We start from the raw sequence: 17,349 nt of genomic DNA, 5'->3' as shown, positions 1-17,349 counted from the left end.
AGAACCATGCTTACAATGCCAGTTCAATGATCTCCCAGGCCTCTGCCAAAGCAGCCCAGAAACAGCTGTTATAGGGAACAAGGTTGATGTGATGCTTTTTGCAAAACAGTTATCTTTATAGACACTGACTGGCCATCCAGAGCAAACTGCATGAATCTGCCCACACCTCCACACAATGAGTTACACATTGTCCAGAAAGATAGAATCATAGAATGGTTACAGCATGGGAGGCAGCCATTCGGCCCGTCGAGCCAGTGCTGGCTCCCTGCAAGAGCAATCCAGCTTGTCCCACTCCCCAACCCTGCAAATTTTTTCCCTTCAAATACTTACCAATTCCCTTTTGAAAGGGATGATTGAATCTGCCTCCACCACCCCCTTAGGCAGTGCATTCCATACCATAACCACTCACTGCGTAAAAGTTTTTCCTCATGTCGCCTTTGGTTCTTTTGCCAATCACCTTAAATCTATGTCCTCTGGTTCTCGACCCTTCTGCCAATGGGAACAGTTTCTCTCTATCGACTCTATCTAGACCCTTCATGATTTTGAACACCTCCATTAAATCTCCTCTCAACCATCTCTGCTTTAAGGAGAACAACCCCAGCTTCTCCAGTCTATCCAAGTAAATGAAGTCCTTTATCCCTCCAGTAAATCTCTTCTGCACCCTAAGGCCTTCACATCCTTCCTAAAGTGTGGTGCCCAGGATTGGACACAATACACCAGTTGTGGCCAAACCAGTGTTTTATAAAGGTTCATCATGACTTCCTTATGATGGCTGCTCTTTTAAATATTTGGTTGCTCTATTGGTTTTCTGCTGTGGGTGAGCAGTGGGTCGGCTACTTTCTCAGATATGCATTGCTCAGAGCCACAAATTCACACATTGGGGCAGTTTCGGATAAAAATTACTTACAGGTTTTCAGAACTGTTCGCTGAGCAAGCTACATTAGTCACCAAACCTCAGTTTAAAGCCCAGAGAGACTGTGGAGTCAGATTAAGGCAATCAGCAAAAAATCACAGTACAAAATAGTGGCAAGTAGACTCAGCACCAGTGACTCAAGCAAAATGCAAAAAAGTCATATTGCAGCCGGTGATCCATTTCAAACATTCCTTCTGCCAAATTTGCATTTAATTCCTTGGGTGGGTTCATCAAAATGGAGGCAGTTACACTATCGCTGCTGGAGCCTACAGAAATGCAAAACGTTACAATGAGACCAATCTAGTCTGCAGCAGATCATTTTTAGTCAGATGTGCGAGAATATTGATATTTCTACTTACTATTCAAGACTGTCTTCCATCACTTTTCCGTTACAGAGCAAGCCAACAATTTCAGTATCCCAAAGTCTTGCTGAACTACTTTAAACCTTTAATGCTGTACCTGGAATGCAGTCTCATTTCTACCAGTGCTCAAGACTTCCAAACTAATCACAATGCTGATTATCGGAGCAGTGAGTGGCTTGGAGAACAGTTAAAGGCTGCAACATAACTGCAATCGTATACCACAATGTGCAAAGCTCAACTTTTTTTTTATTATTGCCTTCAACTTTACACTGAACATGGAATTTCCTGGTAATTGAGTAGAAATCTGCAGTAATGGCAGTACAATAGTTAATCCTCTTATTTCAATATCATATTGAAGGATATGGAATGCAACGGCAAAGGAACATCCACGCTAACATCTGCTGCTAGTACAAACCAGTTAAACACCAGCTCCATATAAGAAAGATTGTGAAGCGATAAGTACAACACTAAAAGGAGTGTCATCAAGGTGTGAACTCCAAGATTAGCAGTTAAGACATCTCAAATTTAGCACTCTGGGATTTGATACCCATTTTGAAGCCTTGAGATTGCAGTCGGCAGTTTGTTCCCAGGTACCTCATCTCACATCCTGTCTTAAAAACTACTCCAAATCAGCCAGCCATCTAACTCCCACCCAGCCACAAAAAGTGATATGGACTAACTTTGCCAGCTGCACAGTCTCTAGGATAACACTGTGATAGAAAGAGGAAGTTTTCCCCAATTCAGTGGGTGAATATTCAATGTATTGCATATCTTATAACTTGAAAAATATGGATTCAGACCTCACCAATGTAATCTTAATACAGAACAATTGATAGCACAAGGGACCTACTACCCTATTAAAACCAACATCCTTAAAGGATCAAATCAAGGTTTTGAGATGAACAAAGATTCCATGATCCTGCCTGCACAGAGTACATACAGGATGTTCACATTGATTACAAACAATTTGGAATTTGAAGTTAAAATCTTACACTGTGTCTTACAAGCAGACTACTGCATCAATTTTTTGGTGCCCAGAAATAAGACCTTGTGGGGAATTAGGTACCAGTGGTTGTTATACTGTCCTTTCATCTCAGACTTAGGTTCAAATCCAGCCCAGATGGATGGAACAACAAGTCCTATCTCAATATCAGTTATAAGGGTCCTAAAATGAAATTAGTTTGGGCAGACACAGTGCCGTGCCAAGCCCCATCCCAGGACGTGAGCACATAACTTAGCCCAACACTCCAGTAAAGTAGTTAGGAAGTGCTGCATTTTCAGAGGTGCTATCCTTCAGATGAGATGTAATCCCAGTAATCTTGTTCAGATGTATGTAATATATCCCATGGTACTATTCAAAAGAGAAGCAGGGTGTTTTCCCAGTGTTCTGGCCAACATTTCTCCCTCAATCAATACCACCAATACCAGATTATTTTGTCACTCCTTAATCAGCATTTTGTAGGTCCCTGCTGTGAGCAAATTGGATCTTGCATTTGCCTACACATCAGTGATTGCACTTCAAAAGTAAGTCATTGGGTGAGGCTTCCCGACAACATGAAAGGGGATAAATAAATTCAAGTTCTTTCTTCTTTACTGTGAAATTATTTAAAAATTCTTAAATGGTTAGAGTTTAAGGAGTTTTTGTATATTGACCAACTGCTTTGTAACAGTAACTGATAGTAATCTATTGCCATTTCAATATTTGGGCATCTTTAGATTTTTCTAACAATTTAACTTATGATAATGGCACTAGCATACAATAGTATGCCAGAGCACCAAGTGGTGAGATGTGGGTTTTGCGCAGCAATGGCCCCACTCTGCTGATTTGCCTGTCACAGCCATATTCCTGCTGCTGCTTTAAGAAATCCATAAAAGGTCACCTTCAGGTTGCAGCCGGCTGTACAAGTCCTATATATCAGGATCCACTTAGCAGAGGCCTGGTACCTCTTTTGTACTTCCTTACAGCCAATTCAAGATAGCATAAGCTGAACAATGGCTTGGAGTGGGTTACATGGTGGCAAAATACTGGAGGGTTTCAGATGAAGAGTCAAATTCCACCAGTTTCAGAACCTCATTTGTAACACTCCTAGTAATTTTTTTAATACAAATGTTTTTATGTTAATGATTTCTTAGGTGCAGGAAGTACAAGGCTTGAAGTTGGCAGGAAGCAGTTTTGGAACTGTACTGGATTGGGAACAAAAAGGTAACAAAAAAGGGCTTCCAGATGGATATGGTATAAAGCAAATTGGGTTTTTAAATACAGTATTTTCAGGTGTTGACTGGGGATTTGAAAACAACTTCTCTCTTCCAATGGAACCCCGTCTACTTTTTATGTTTCTGCCATACTCATCCTACTTGGTATATTTGTATGTCCCACTACCACTGCTAAACACTGACCTCGCTCAGCTTTCCCTGTAGTCTGGCAACTAGGTCTGACACCTCTTTCTCTTGCCTTCCCCTGCTGCCTCCGTGAGCAAAAGGATAAAACTTGACAAAACAGAATGAAGGAAAACTATGAATTCAAAAACAGTAGAAAATGTAAATGGAGAAGCAGATCAAGACAAACACCAAGTGGAAAAACAGTGGCACAAATACCTGGCAAATGAGTTAAACATTGCTGAGTGGAAGTTACTGAATATGTTACTGTATCAAACATCCACCATTACGAATACAAAAATATAAAAGCCAGGGAAAGCCCTGACATGTCCATAACTAAAGATAGGCACTCAGCTCAGAGAAACATTTGAGAAATAGCTCAAATTACATCAATACCCAACTGCTAGAAAATAGCAAGAACTCAGATATTTACTGGTTAACATTTCATCACCACTGAGGGGCTCACTTTAGGAATTACAGCACTCTAAGTAGTTTAGCAGTCAATATTTATTTGTAAGCAATGCTTTAATTGCCAAGTGTCCACATGAAATTTGTGGGTGATGGATTACATTAGTTTATAGATTACATTGTAAGATTTAAACCATCACAGATTAAAATGCTAGGCTAACAAAAGCTAAGTACAAGAGTTCACCCACAGTAAACTTCAGTCTCACTGATCAGTCCTTTTTTTGAAATCACAATGTCTTTCTACACACACTACTGATGTCTTTTTTAGATTGTCACAAAGTGCAACAATCTGAATACAGTCTACCCTTCATTCAAATTATCTAATCAATTTTTTTAGCACTAAATTTCCACTGTGTTGTATTTATGTTGGTTAATTCAAAGCATTGGATAAATGGAAATTTTTAGTGCAAATTTTTTTTTCCAAATTAACACGTGTGAATTGTATACTTATTGCTGTGTTTGAGGACCAGTGTGGACCCAGCACACTGTCAAACAAGAAAGTACAGAAAGATTAAAAGTTGTTCCCTTCCTACCCCATCCTGAGAGTTACCAATAGTCAGGGCGAATTGGAACCAAAGTACCGAACTGAAGATCACACTGACGGCTTTGGTCACATTATAATGCAAACAAATGAATGAATGTCGTTAGACATCCAAGTATCAGCTCAGTCCCAGTGATAACACTTGAGCCACATACCAGGGCAACCTGTAACACACTACGTTCAATACTCCTCCTTTTACCCTCGTGCATTGCGTTAGCGGTGTTGAAATTGAGCAGGTGGTCTTTCATTCAGTGAGGTAGCCCAATGTTTAGTTATGTGTTTAGATCTTGTCCTTTGGATAAGACATTAAAGCAAGGTCCCATTGCCTGCTTAAGTGGTTGAGGCAAATGCTTAAGATTGCATGACACAATTCAAAAGAAGAGCGGGGAGCTCTCAGATCCCAGTCAACATTCCTCCTTCAACCATCAATAAAAACACCACACTGGTCATTCAGCTCACTGCTGTTTGTGGGACATTGCCGTAGTAAAATGGCTGTTGCACTTGCCTACCCAATAGTTACTCCACTTTGAAGTAAACCACTGTGTGGAGCACTTACAGATATGACAAGGCATTATATAAATGTGTACATAATACACACAATTTGATTTCTGTGACGTTTTAATTAATTTTTCTTTTGATGAGGTCACGGGCATTACTTTTTTTGTGGTGGGATGACTGAGAATATGGGGAACCCACTACAATACTTCAGAGAGCCTTTTACAAGTGCTCATTCTAATGAAAAAGATGCAATTTGTTTCAAATTAGAACAGCATACTGGGGGTGTGAGGATGGGTAATAAACCCCCAAAAAGTTGACTGAAACAGGGATCATCAATTATAGCGACACACTTTGCAAGTAGACGGAGGTTGGTAGTACCATGGTTAATACTTCAGAACTGCTAATCAATAGAAAACAATAGGCTTCTATTACCCTTTAAAAAAACAGGATCCAAGTAAGTTCCAAAGTTTTGCAACATCAATTTGTTTTAATTAGAATTTCTCTAAAGTAACAATGATGGAATTTTTTTTTAAAGTATTCCTACGTATGTCATTAACTCAGTTTAAAATGTTATGGATATGGAAGTTGATGCTTGATAAAAATTCAGTTAGTCACAGCAACGCTGAATTTAACATTCTAATACATTCCTCTATTCACACCTGGCCATTATCCACTGACTGCATAAACACATGAAGGCATCTGAATGGAGCCGATTCTGCCACGTTGACATTTCTAAAGGTGTTGTTTGTACTTGAACTACCTCTCCCAGTTTTCTTTTTTTATATACAAGAAAGTTCAGCACCCATAGCTTTCATCAGCCTGGTTAATACCATAATTTGGCTAGCAAATTTGGTGGATTAAAATATTGCTTCACTGTACCATGGTAAAGGTCAGGGATGTGACCACAATGCTTAAAAATCTCTTCACACACTGAAATTAACACAAGGCTCAGAAAGCTCAGTGCCAGGGTTATGAAACTCCCATCAACTCTTCTCCCCCAAAGTGGAATTTATAAGACCCTTAGCTGTAAAAGTACTTAACACTTACATAAAGATACATTTATTTATACATTTTTGAAGTGCAACCATTAGTAGGTGCTAAGTACTTTTAAAAAGGACAGCACATAGCTAAGCCTTTTAAAAAAAAATCAGGAGCATGACAGTGCTTTAATATCCATTAAAAAATCTACTAGAATATTCAAAGATCGAAGAAACCACACGGTCTTCTTTGAGATCTTGTGCATTAGCTCAAAGCAAAGCAACACACTGACAGAAACGACCACTTTCGTTACATAACCCGGAATTTACCTTGGCTGTAACGGAAAATCTGCACAAAAATTTAACGCAAACTACACTAACATCTGATTTAACAATGCAAAAGTCATGGCAGACACTGGCCCCTTTAAACAGTCCCATTCAGTTAAGTTGAAACTCCCAACAATGCAGAACGACAAGTCCACAATTGCAATTTTATGTGCATTAAGAGAATTCAGTAGAAACGTTTGCAAGCTACCTTTTATGTTAATTTTCCTAAATGTGTGGAGATTCAAAATCAAACCAAACATTTAGTGGCAAAAGTAACTGGTTACATCTATTAATAAAGTAGACAACAAAATTCTAAATGTGCCTGACTAGCACGAAGTTTAACATGATGAAAGTTTATTATTTTAGTATATGTATATATATTTTATAAAAAGGCTCAAACAAAAGCATTCAACTTTTACTTCACAGATATCACATAGAAGGGCAAAACAGCCAGAATTAAGCTTTAAATTGACAAGTCAGGGGATTTCTGTGGTGTGCAAGTGAAAAATCATGTACATACGGTATGAAACACATCAGTTTGTTACCAATACAGACATAAAAATACACCAGTTTAACTTAAAACAGCACCACAAAAGCCTACTGACTTCCATTTATTTGCAAAGTTCTGTGGTCAGAAAAGGAAAATCAAACAATAATGGAAGGATTGAATATTTCTGGTATTTAGTGAGAATGGTCAAATTTTAGTTTGTTTGAGCTCCAAAGTTTTAAAAAAACTTGTGCTGTTATGAAAATAGGATTTGGAGGAAGTAAGTGTTAAAACTGCACAAATTCAACATTTCTTTTATGTCCATTAGATACTGGAGTCTAATGTGGTTTTTCATGTGCCTTATCATAGTATAAAGCAACCTGTTTCACCATCAAGAAATCATACCTATCAAACCATAAAAAGTTGAGTGATACAATGTGAAATGGAAGATAATACACTTCAAACATTCTTTATTTGAAGAAACAAAATGCACATAATAGCCTATACACATGTAATACTAAATAAAGACAGACATCACATGAACACTTTCATGTTCACCATAGCAAACTGTTGAACCACAAGCTCTGAAAATGATCATACACTGATCTGTACAACATCGAGTCATACAGAAATTATCTAGCATTTTCAATGTGAAATACAGTGCATTACCATGCACCATTATCAGGTCACACATACAGATAATATGTGCAGATATGGGCAATTGTTTCTAAATATTATCCAACAGTATTTTAAAATACTACGAATGCATTTTAGTAGGCAATACAAAACATACCCTGGTCAGATATGTATCACGTTAAACTTAGTTTGTGCATTGCTTTGAAAAGTAATATTTTTTTTTAAATTAACATTATTGTCTAATGGTTATCATTCATTTAAAAATAGCAACTTAGATTTAACAAATAAAGAAAAGAAAGGTTCAGATTGTATTTTTGTTTTACATACTGCTTTCGATGTCCCACTTGCTGGTTCAGTACGATCTCTGGAAAGCAGAAGACAATTTGTAAAGATGTTACAGTCATGTGCTTTTCATTCTCAAGATAAACATGAGATAGATAAAAAAAAATTATATCTACAAATAGCAAGGCGGTGAAGAGTAAAAAAAAATCATTTTCTGACAAAGTGCATTACAGAATCATTGGATTATTAGGAATTCTCAAATCAACAATATTACCGCAGTGGGCTTTGAAAGAAAAAGCTTGAGGGACTATTCAAGGTAAAAAAAAGGTGAATGACCAAAATGGGGTTTCAAAATTACCATAAATTGTAATCTCAGTTAAAAGGATACATGATTCATCCTCAATGAGGAAAGGCTTTCTGTTAGCCCATTCCTGACTAAAAAGCTAAGTGATTCTGCTAGCCTTATCCTCATGACTGAAGGCATGTGAGATGATGGACAGGTTATATGTGATAAACACACAACAGATTATGAATCTGTACTTGTAAAGTCAAACATATTACAGCAAATTTTAGCACTTAAAGTCAGCAAACAAGACACCCATCTATAATACAACAGACAGTTAACCCAAGGAATTTAAAACCATTTCTGTGGATTGATAGATTAATTTTCTGTCACTAACATGAGCATGGACATCCTTCACCTTGACAATTATATGTCTACATATCAAAATAACAAAACTGGTTGACATTCTTGTCTGTTCTGAAACAACCTCAACAATTCCACTGACCCAAGTAACAGGTCTACAGATTACTAAACCCAGTGTGCTTTAACTAAACTAAATTCTAGAATTTGAGCAGTTGAGGCTGACCCTCCGATGGTTCAAGTGGATGTTTACAATCCCATGACTGTGTGTAGAGCAGGGAATTCTCCCACTATCCCAGCCAATATTTCAGTGGTCAATCATCTCATTGCTGTTTGTGGGATCTTGCTGAGCACACAATGACTGCAGCATCTCCCTATGTAACACTTATTGCACTTCAAAGTAATTTGTTGTACTTGGAAGCGCTTGGGGCCTTTGAGATGTGATGCTGTATAAATGTAAGTCTTTCTTTTTCAAATTCACCTTGTATATAGTCTACTCTTGATTCAAAGTCTCCTAATTCAAATTACCTGAATTCACATCTTAAGCATTAAATTCCCACTTTGCTTTGTTATTTCCGCGTAATTCAATACTGGATGTAACTTTTTTATTGCAAAAAATGGTTGAATTATCAGAAGACTGGAAAAATATTTCGATGCAGTACAATAAAATTTATTTAGACAATTTCTATGAATGTCTTACCTAGTTTAAAGAAAACGTACTTAGATTTATTAATCCGGAATCAACAAATCAGTCGTTACCCCTTTTCTTTTGTGTTTTAAATTTGGAAGAATTCATATCTTCCACACTTTCCTTTTGTTAATTCTATTCAGTTTAGGGTTTTACAATTTGAGCATTCTTGGGACATAGGTGAAGACGTGCTAATTTACAACTAAATCAAATCACAAGCCCAAGGACTAACAAAATAAATCACACCAAAATAACTCACGGTGTCTACTGCATCTCTCAGGAATGCCCCAAAACACTCCACATACAAGTAATTACTTTGCAACATGGTCACTGTTGTGCAGGGGAAAGCAACCAAAGTTTAAGGTGCTCCATGGAGCTTCTACAACCATCAGAAAAACATTGATACTGGGGTCTGAATTAACAGACCTTGAATTAGCATGATCCTACATTATCAACTCTCAAACCATTGTCCATAAAGCAAGGGGGTGAAAATTATATTTGAAAAGATACAATTATACTAGCATTTGCATGGAGGGAGATTAATGGAACAGGAAAACTTAAAGATAAACTCTGATGGCTAAACAGTGCTATTTTAAGATACCCAAACTTTTACTCCATGAACTTGAGCTGTGCACCTCCTCTCATCATACAAACTAGCAGAGACAGAACGAGTTTCTTTTGGGTTAAATGTCACATTTCCCCTGGTGTGAACAGAATGGCATTTTGGAGCAGGCAGACAGGAGAGCAGCTCACATTTCCTATTACTTCTGATTTGCTATCACCCTTATGGACTCAACTCCCTTCATATTCTTCCCAGTGCATCCCCTTGAATCACTTTGAAATGGCCCCATCAAGTACTCACTATCCTTAAATGTAATACTGGCTAACCAAAAATCACACTTAGATACCCCTACCCAGATCTGGAATTTTAAACGTTATGCCAAGTGGTCCCTTTCAGAAAGTTGATTTAGGATTCACATAACAGTCCCAACAGCGTAATGATTAATTTTGAAAATATTTGACTAGATTTATTTAACCAAGTTCAGAAGGAGGCAAATTGAGAACTTATACAATTGATAGAAAGTACATACTAATGGTGGTGGTCAGGGCAAAAACAAAAGAAAAATTAAGTCGTTAGATTAGGAAGGCCACTTTACAGAACATGGCCATTACTAGCCCCTGAGCCTTTGCAACTCAGTTCTATTTGCATATTATACTTTTTCGAAAAGATTGCTTTGTTGGTGGATAAATCCTAAATCAAAAGACCTAGATCAGTTTAAAATCCACGTGAGGTATATGCAAATTAATGGGATCAAAGTAAACTTTATATATGGTCCACAGTGTTGACCTAAACAGCATATGAAGACAAAAATATTGGACACTATCTGGTTGCAGTAATGCTGAAGTTCAGAGATGTCAGATTAGTGGCAATGTTTCTTCTGTTATAACTGTGGACTTGGGATGACTGTTCAACACATGTAGAGGAAAAGGTCTGCCCGATGGATCATATTTGACTTGGATTGCAATTGGCTAAGTTTGTTTAGTGCACGGTAGAAAGAAAAGGGAGGCTCTGCACAATGGCCAGCAACGCGATGAGAGTTCATCCTCGTCTCTCCCAGGTGGGAACCTTAGACAGTTTTATTTTACACACAGGCACTTTATCCTTGAACTTTCCAAAACAATTCTGAAATATGTGTCAATTACATTTCTATATTTTTGTGCATTTGATATTGACTTTGCACTTACAATGAAACAAACAACCACCATTCTTCATTGCTGCAGTTATCATATATATCCATATACATACATATACATACATACACACACACATTGTTCATCAAAATATTGATCAAGGGATACATTACAGATCTATATGGTACCACAATGCGTTGTGGCCACATCTAAACTGGAAAAATGAAAAACTATTTTTCCAGTTAAATCCACTTTCACCATAATCACTGTAAAACCCCTATTGATCATTTGAATGTGAAATTGCATCCCTCAAGCATCCACAAAAGTACACGAGTCTGCTAATTACTAAAATGCAATTCAGGAAGACCTTTAGATCTGAAAGACTCCCATCATTCTCAAGTTGTTTGAAGATGCCACCCCTTAAACATGCAATAGGTTTTTTTTTGTACGAAAGAAATTGTGGATACTTACATGACAAATGTTTTGCCAGCAGATTTCACACCTCCAATAGGAATTCTTTTTATTATAACAGATGAATTCTTAGGGATTAGAGCAATATCGTCCGTGTATTCTGTAAAGAATTAAGAGTCCGTCATTCGACAAGTGTTACAATACAAGGCATAACTTTCACTCCCCAGAAATATTTGATGCAACTGCAGAGTGCATGTTTATTTCACAATTCCTTTATTAATAATCTGGAAATTACATAGATCAGACACCGATTTCATCCTTGGAATGGCTTTTGGAGAGGGTGTTACGGTATTTTTGGTCATGCGGTGGGAGATTACCAAAAAAGCATGCTTTTTTGAAAATTTGGAAGATGGCTACAATAACAGCCAAAGAAATACAACTGATTTAATTGGACTTGTTTCATTAAATATTCAAAGAAGGTCGATTTGGTGGACCAGATTTGTTTGTTCTTAAAGCAAAGAGCTTGTCACTTCAAAGATTGTTTGGGCAAGAAATCCCTAAAGCAATTTACTAGAATGTTCTATTTGATGGAAGTAGAGTGCTGATTAGTCTTGAATGAGCACAAAGGAATATTATGATTGTTTGAGCAGTGCAACTTATCTTAGCATACAGTAGCTTTCCAACATTACAGGATTCCTGTGTGTGTAAAAGACCTGAGGTCTGAAACCACCGCATCAGCGTTAAATCTTTTCTTTTCACCACTGTATTGATTCTTCCAACATTATTTGTAGGAAAAAAAGAGCCCATCTCATTACTCAACACAGCTCTATCTGATTGCTAGTTTTAATACTATAGAAGCATGTGATAACGAAGCATTAAACATGCAAAAGGGGACAGTGAAATACAACACTTAGCCTGCCAGTGGGGAAAAGCCTCATCACTCATGGGTTGAACCTCACAGCAAGATTTCCCTCAACCCTATTTGGCTTATGTGCTATACACTTGAAGAAAATTATTAATAGATAGGCTTCAAATTCTGATTTGTGCCAAACAACAAATGTAATAAAACTTGAAATAAATTCAGATGTATTTAACCAAACACATGCTTTGACTTCCCTACTGCATACAGCTCAATAGTTGTCAACATTACCCATTTAGCAATCAAAGCCATATGCAGACAGCAAAGGCTCTGAATCCCTCATGGCACGAACAGGGGGAAAATATTGACCGTATGACTGAAAATTCAAAATTTTACAAACTGTTCTTTTTCCAAAGCAACTATATGAAGTTACATACATTTATATTATGCTTCAAAAATCTTAACAGCTAAACTAAAAACATGAGAATTGTCCTAAAAGATAGAGGGTCAAACTAGTTCTGCAAACATTTATTATTTTTCATTCTTGGGATATGGGTGCCATGGCCAGGCCACATTTACACCCATCCCTAGTTGCCCAGAGGTGGTGGTGGGGACTCTCTTGTTGAACCGCTGCAGTCATAGCATTTTTTAAAATACAATTGAATGGCTTGCTAGGCTACTTCAAAGGGCAGTTAAGAGTCGACCACATTGCTGTGGGACTGGAATCACATAGGCCAGACAGGGCAAGGGTGGCAGGTTTGCTTCCCTCATGGACATTAGTGAACCAGTTGGGTTTTTACAACAATCTGGCAAATGTTTGGTCACTTTTCCTGATACCTGCTTTTTTACTTGCAGATTTTTAAAACTGAATTCAAATTCTCAAACTGCCATGTTGAGATTTGAACTAATTTGACGGATTATTTAAGGTCTCTGGATTACTCGTTCATGACATAACCACAACACTGGTGTGATTTCATTTTACAACACTCACAGGAGGCCACAGGCCAAATAGAATGTATTATTCAATGGGCTGATCTTCACAACTTACTAGTTGAATTCCCATGATGATGCTCAAGGTAAATCAGAAGTTGCGCTGTTTTATAAGGACATGGATGTTATAAAATTTAAGATTATTCTGCTAAATTGGAGCTGTGCTCCTTTGCGGCAACAAATTGTATAATTAAGAAAATACAAAATCAGAATTTAATAGCTGTTTTGGCAGAGACCTTTGCAAATTGAGATGTGTTCATCAGTTTTGACTCCAGGTCAAAAGCACCCAGCTTTAAGTGACAGGCCTTTCCTCTCTAAGATGGTTCTGGATCTATAGAAGTGCAATAGCCTGGTATGCTATGTAAGCTATTATTTCACTATACTCCAGTCCCAAAACAACCCAAGGGAAAAATATGGCTGGTTTTAATTTCTATTGGCTGTTTATATGGAACCAAATTTTAAAGCAACTCAGAAGGAATGTTACTACTGATACTCAATGCTGTTGATAAGTGGCCTAACCACTAAGTAGGGCAGACATACAGAAGACAAAGGGAAGGAAAGAAATACAGAATAGATTTAGAGAAGAATTAGGCAATGCTAAGAATGTGAAAGAGGCATAAAGAAAGAAAGGGACAGACAGCAAAATGGGAGGCAAAGAAATTAGAGTGGAAAACAAAGAAAGAGGCAGTTCTCGGAAGAGAAAAGGGCTTGTCTGCTCACAATTTATAACTAATTCCCACCAATAGGCTTTCCAAGAGGTGGATTAAAATCGGTGGAGCCAAATGCTATACAAAGTATTGAAATACCACCCACATTTATAACTTGATAGAATAAAAATCACACTCAAATCGAATTTAATGCAACATACGCATCATATCAAACTACAATCATACAGGTCACTGACTCGAGTCTGGAAATTAAGGGACTCAATGACTAGTTTGTCTCCGATTCAAACTGCACAATGCAAAACAATATTGCTTGCCTATCTTGAAATATTCTTCAATTGTAATTTATTTTATGACAGGAAACCCAAGAGCCAAGCTGAATTCAAATCACAAAAGATCAACGTGCAAAGTCTGAAAGACCAACCACAGCTCTCTTGGAAATTAGCCAATATATCTAGCTGGTCCAATGTACTGCATCCTAGCTTATTCCGTTGAATCAAGATCAACCAGGAGATACAGAATCCATTTAATTTTCTAATTCCAGAATTCAATACTAAAAACAGATAACTTTAACGACATTGCACATACACCAAAAAGATTTAATAAGAGAGCATGTGCAATGACTGACTTATCACATCACTTGCATTCATACAGTGCCTTTAACGTAGTAAAACATCCCAAGGCACTGCACCAGTATGATCAGCCAAATACTGATACAGAGTCAAAGGAGGAGACATTAGGACAGGTGACCAAAAGCTTGGTCAAAGACGCAGATTTTAAGGAATATCTTAAAGGAGGAGAGGGGGGTTTAGGGAAGAAATTCCAGAGCTGGACAGCTGAAGGCATGGCTGCCAATGGTAGGTGAACGAAGTGGAGGATGCAGAAGAGGCCAGAGTTGGAGGAACGCAGTTGTCAGAGGGTTGTAGGAAGTTATAAAGACAGATTTAAGGTGATTGGCAAAAGAATCAAAGGTAACATGAGGAAAAACTCTTTTTAAACACAGCGAGTAGTTAGGATTTGGTTTGCATTGCCCCAGGGGATGGTGGAGGCAAATTCAATCATGGCCTTCAAAAGGGAACTGGATAAGCACTTGAAAGGAAAAAATTTGCAGGGTAGGGGAGCTGGATTGCTCTGGCATAGAGCCAGCGCGAATATGATGGGCCTAATGGCCTCCTTCCGTGCTGTAACCTTTCTACGATTCTATAGGGAGGGACGAGGCCATGGAGGGATTTGAACATGATCAGTATTTTAAAATTGAGGTATTGCTGGACTGGGAGCCTATGTAGGTCAGTAAGCACAGAGGTGTTGTGTGAACGAAACTTGGTGCGAGTTCGGATACAGGCAGTAGAGTAAAGGGTGAGCTTAAATTTATGGAGGGTGAGAGATGGGAGGCCAGCCAACAGAGCAGAGGAATAGTTGAGTCTGGAGATAACAAAAGCATGGTGAGGGTTTCAACAGATGGACTGAGGTAGGGGCAGAGTTGTGGAAGTCAATGTTCTTTGTGATGGGAAGGATACGGGGTTGGAAGCCCAGCTCATGGCCAAGTAGGACGCCGAAGTTGTGAACAGTCTGGTTCAGCCTGAGACAATATTCAGGAGAGGACGTGGAATCGGTGGCATGGAAATGGAGTTTGTGGCGGACACTGAAGACAATGGCTTTGATCTTCCCAATGTATAACTGGGGGAAATTTCAGCTCGTTCGGGACTGGATGTCAGATAAGCAGTTTGATAATTCAGAGGCAGGGGAAAGGTCGAGAGAGATAGTAGTAAGGTAGAGCTGGGTGTTGTCAGCGTAAATGTGGAACCTGATGTGTTTTCGGATGATGTCGTTGTGGGGCAGCATGTAAATGAGAAATAGTAGTGGGCCAAGGATAGATCCCTGGGGGACTCCAGAGATAACGGTGCAGGAGCAGAAAGAGCAGCTATTGCACAAGATTCTCTGGATAGGTAAGAGTGGAACCAGGCAAGGGCACTCCCAACATGGCTGGACAACAGAGGAGCCGAGGCGTTGGAGGAGGATGGTGTGGTCAACCATGTCAAATTCTGCAGACAGGTCGAGAAGGGATCGTGCACCATGGTCACAGTCACATTGGATGTCATTGTTGACCAGCAGCACAAGCTACTAAAATTGTACTGATCAAACATCAAAATACTCCTGTTATACTCTCCAATTAGATTATAAGTTCAAAAATCTAAACTTCACTAACATGAACTTGTAAAATGGCCTAGATCAATGGGGCATGCCTTGACTCAAATTTTTCTTCCAACATTATAGGATTTTCATTCCGTTCTGAGACAGTCAGCCCAACAACAAACCAACCAACCCTACCAATCTCCACTCGGCAAAATGTATGGCATTTTTGGATATATAAAATCCCCACACCAATGTTTGAAAACTCTAAAACCAGTCATTGTGATTTAAAAACGAACACTTCAGGATGTAATGGTATACAATACCTACACTACACCCGAAAATTCACCTTAAAAGCCAAGTTACATTGCAGTAATCCGTTTTTTAAAATCAATACATTTAAGAGAATTCAAACTGAGTTCGACAACCTCAAACATGCCTCCAAATCGCACAAGATCCTTGCTTTCATTTAAATGTAACAAATTCTTCGAGTCCATCATCGTTTGAAGGGCGTTTTTCTCCGCGGGGGGAGGGGGGGGTGGCGGCTTGTTGACCTCCAAGGAGATCGAGCTCTTACGGGGGCCATTTACAAGCTTACGGTTGCTTTCAAAATAAACCCCTGAAGGGCGGAAGAACAGTTTATGAATGACAATAGGGGAAGGAACGATATTTCCTTCCGAAAAAAGCACAGGGAAAAAACAGGTGATGCCGGTGAAGAGAAATGATATAACAAAACTGCGATAAAATTGCCGTGAATATTAAATGGATCGTGTTATAACAAGCTATAGCGTGGCGCCCGACACATATTTTATGCGCTCGGACTTGCCACATCCCAACGTGCAAACAAGATGTCCTTACGAAAAGGGACAAATCCAGCAAACGTCCGCCATCTTGTCTACCATCGGATATATGAGTTAGAAGCAACGTTAAACAAAGGACAGATACACGTACATGATTTAAATGGAGAGAAGTCACTGTGGTTCATTTACCTTCTTTAGTCTGTGCGTTGGTGATCTGTAAATCGCAGTCTGCCGCCTTCAGCTTCTCTCTGGCCATGATGGTCTTCTTTAGATCACTCAAAGAAATATGAAGCCCATCGAAAGTGACCGTGTCATAGTTCAGTTTAGAGGAAAATTTGTAATGTACACACGACATTTTTGTTTTTTTTGAATGGGACCAAGCCTTACCCACAAAAAAGTTTTACCCTTTTAACACTGCAAAACACAAAAACAAAAAAATCCTCTTTTTCACAATTTAATTTCCATATCTGAAATTCAAGTATTTAGACTTTCTGTTGTATTAAAGCAATTTTATAAAAAAAACACTATACTGGATCGTAAAGTCAGGAAATAACTGGCTTCCTTTTAACTGCACATTGCACAAAATTAAATACTAGCTGTTTTA

At 38.4% G+C, this 17,349-nt stretch overlaps 1 protein-coding gene across 1 annotated transcript in view; it reads right to left on the bottom strand.

The window, feature by feature from the left end:
* Window positions 1-17,349, bottom strand: part of rbbp6 (retinoblastoma binding protein 6) — a 58,223-nt gene that overhangs the window by 39,953 nt on the left and 921 nt on the right. Inside the window, exons 2-4 of the mRNA XM_068003016.1 lie at window positions 16,935-17,159; window positions 11,362-11,461; window positions 7,913-7,949 (exon numbers count right to left, since the gene is read on the bottom strand). Of these exons, the coding sequence (XP_067859117.1) occupies window positions 7,913-7,949; window positions 11,362-11,461; window positions 16,935-17,100 (303 nt within the window). The 5' untranslated portion in view covers window positions 17,101-17,159. The remainder of the gene's footprint in view (window positions 1-7,912; window positions 7,950-11,361; window positions 11,462-16,934; window positions 17,160-17,349) is intronic.

Source organism: Heptranchias perlo, chromosome 22 (genome assembly GCF_035084215.1).
Source record: "Heptranchias perlo isolate sHepPer1 chromosome 22, sHepPer1.hap1, whole genome shotgun sequence".
Taxonomy (NCBI): domain Eukaryota; kingdom Metazoa; phylum Chordata; class Chondrichthyes; order Hexanchiformes; family Hexanchidae; genus Heptranchias; species Heptranchias perlo.
This window is presented reverse-complemented; position numbering and strand designations above follow the sequence as displayed.